This window comes from Nanorana parkeri, unplaced genomic scaffold (assembly GCF_000935625.1).
Source record: "Nanorana parkeri isolate BGI_ZX_2015 unplaced genomic scaffold, ASM93562v1 scaffold4569, whole genome shotgun sequence".
In the NCBI taxonomy this organism is placed as follows: Eukaryota; Metazoa; Chordata; class Amphibia; order Anura; family Dicroglossidae; genus Nanorana; species Nanorana parkeri.
The window spans coordinates 8,465-10,273 of record NW_017310831.1 but is presented as its reverse complement, the minus strand read 5'-3'; the positions used below and the strand labels follow the sequence as shown (position 1 = coordinate 10,273).

Sequence of the window (1,809 nt, the reverse complement as noted above, 5' to 3'; positions counted from 1 at the left end):
AATAAATAATACAAATAACGTTTAAATAAAAGGATCTCGCTTTATTTTGTTTCCTCCTAAAACTGAACTCCTCCCACACTTGTCCCGGCTCCTCCCCCCGCTTCCTCTGATGTCACTGCTCGCTGGGAGAGTCTCGCAATGCGTAGTAGAAGCCGCAGCTAGAGCCCCGCCTCATGTCCTGTCTGGAGGACGTCCAGCGTCATCTAGCCTTGGACTATCCCTGGCTCCGCCCCTTTCATTCATTGGATGTCAGTGCTGTCAATCCTGGACTCTCAGCGCAGTCCCATGTGGACGGTCTATATGCAAAGAGATCCCGCCTAGGACGGCCCACTCCTCCAGACTGACTCCCACCCAACATGTCATTGTGACATTTACATAACTCCTCCCACTGCCTGCGTCAGGGCTGAGGGGGAGGGGACAGACGCGCTCAGTGATGTCACCGCTCTTCTTCTGATGTTTCTTTTCTATTTCCCGCAGAAAATGGTGCGGGAAACGGCGTATTATGACCTCCTGGGCGTGTCTCCGCGGGCCTCCAACGATGAGATAAAACGGGCGTTCCGGCGACTGGCTTTAAAGTTCCACCCCGACAAGAACCCCAACGCAGGTGAAAAGGTCAGTACGCCCCCTTTTAAGGTGACCCTAGGGTAAAACAAGTCCCCCCGGCCTCCCCCGTAATGAGAACATAATATACTGACCTGTCCCGCCGTCCAGGGCTACGGTGCCGGAGAATCGTCTTCATCCAACACTCTGGTCCTGGTTCCCCCCGCTGAGTGCTTTGGTTTCTTCCGTCAGCCCTTACATCACCACATGACACGGGAATGAAGGAGGGGGGGCAGAAGAAACCACATCACTCCGCAGGGGGTCAAAGTTCTCTGCGCACCGTGGCTGTTGACCCGAGCCGTGATCGGCAGATGGAGCATTGGGAGAGATCATTATAATGTCGTCTTTATGGGGAGAACTTTGGTTTAATTTTTGGATTTTGATGTTTATTTAATACAACATTTTATTTTTTTATATTTTCATTGAATGTCGTCGACGTATCTCACCCACGTAGTGCCACTCACTGTATGTCGTCGACGTATCTCGCCCACGTCGTGCCACTCGCTGTATGTCGCCGACGTATCTCGCCCACGTCGTGCCACTCGCTGTATCTCGCCCACGTCGCGCCACTCACTGTGTGTCGTCGACGTATCTCGCCCACGTCGTGCCACTCGCTGTATGTCGTCAACGTATCTCGCCCACGTCGTGCCACTCGCTGTATCTCGCCCACGTCGCGCCACTCACTGTGTGTCGTCGACGTACCTCACCCACACCGTGCCACTCACTGTGTGTCGTCGACGTATCTCGCCCACGTCGTGCCACTCACTGTGTGTCGTCGACGTACCTCACCCACGCCGTGCCACTCACTGTGTGTTGTCGACGTATCTCGCCCACGTCGTGTCACTCACTGTATCTCGCCCACGTCGTGCCACTCGCTGTATGTCGTCAACGTATCTCGCCCACGTCGTGCCACTCGCTGTATCTCGCCCACGTCGTGCCACTCACTGTGTGTCGTCGACGTACCTCACCCACACCGTGCCACTCACTGTGTGTCGTCGACGTATCTCGCCCACGTCGTGCCACTCACTGTGTGTCGTCGACGTACCTCACCCACGCCGTGCCACTCACTGTGTGTTGTCGACGTATCTCGCCCACGTCGTGTCACTCACTGTATCTCGCCCACGTCGTGCCACTCGCTGTATGTCGTCAACGTATCTCGCCCACGTCGTGCCACTCGCTGTATCTCGCCCACGTCGTGCCACTCACTGT

At 55.6% G+C, this 1,809-nt stretch overlaps 1 protein-coding gene across 1 annotated transcript in view; it reads left to right on the top strand.

Moving 5' to 3' along the window:
- Positions 1-480: 480 nt before the first annotated feature.
- LOC108803956 (dnaJ homolog subfamily A member 1-like) overlaps positions 481-1,809 on the top strand; it is a 6,810-nt gene continuing 5,481 nt past the window's right edge. The window contains exon 1 of the mRNA XM_018575736.1: positions 481-612. Within this exon, the coding sequence (XP_018431238.1) occupies positions 481-612 (132 nt within the window). The remainder of the gene's footprint in view (positions 613-1,809) is intronic.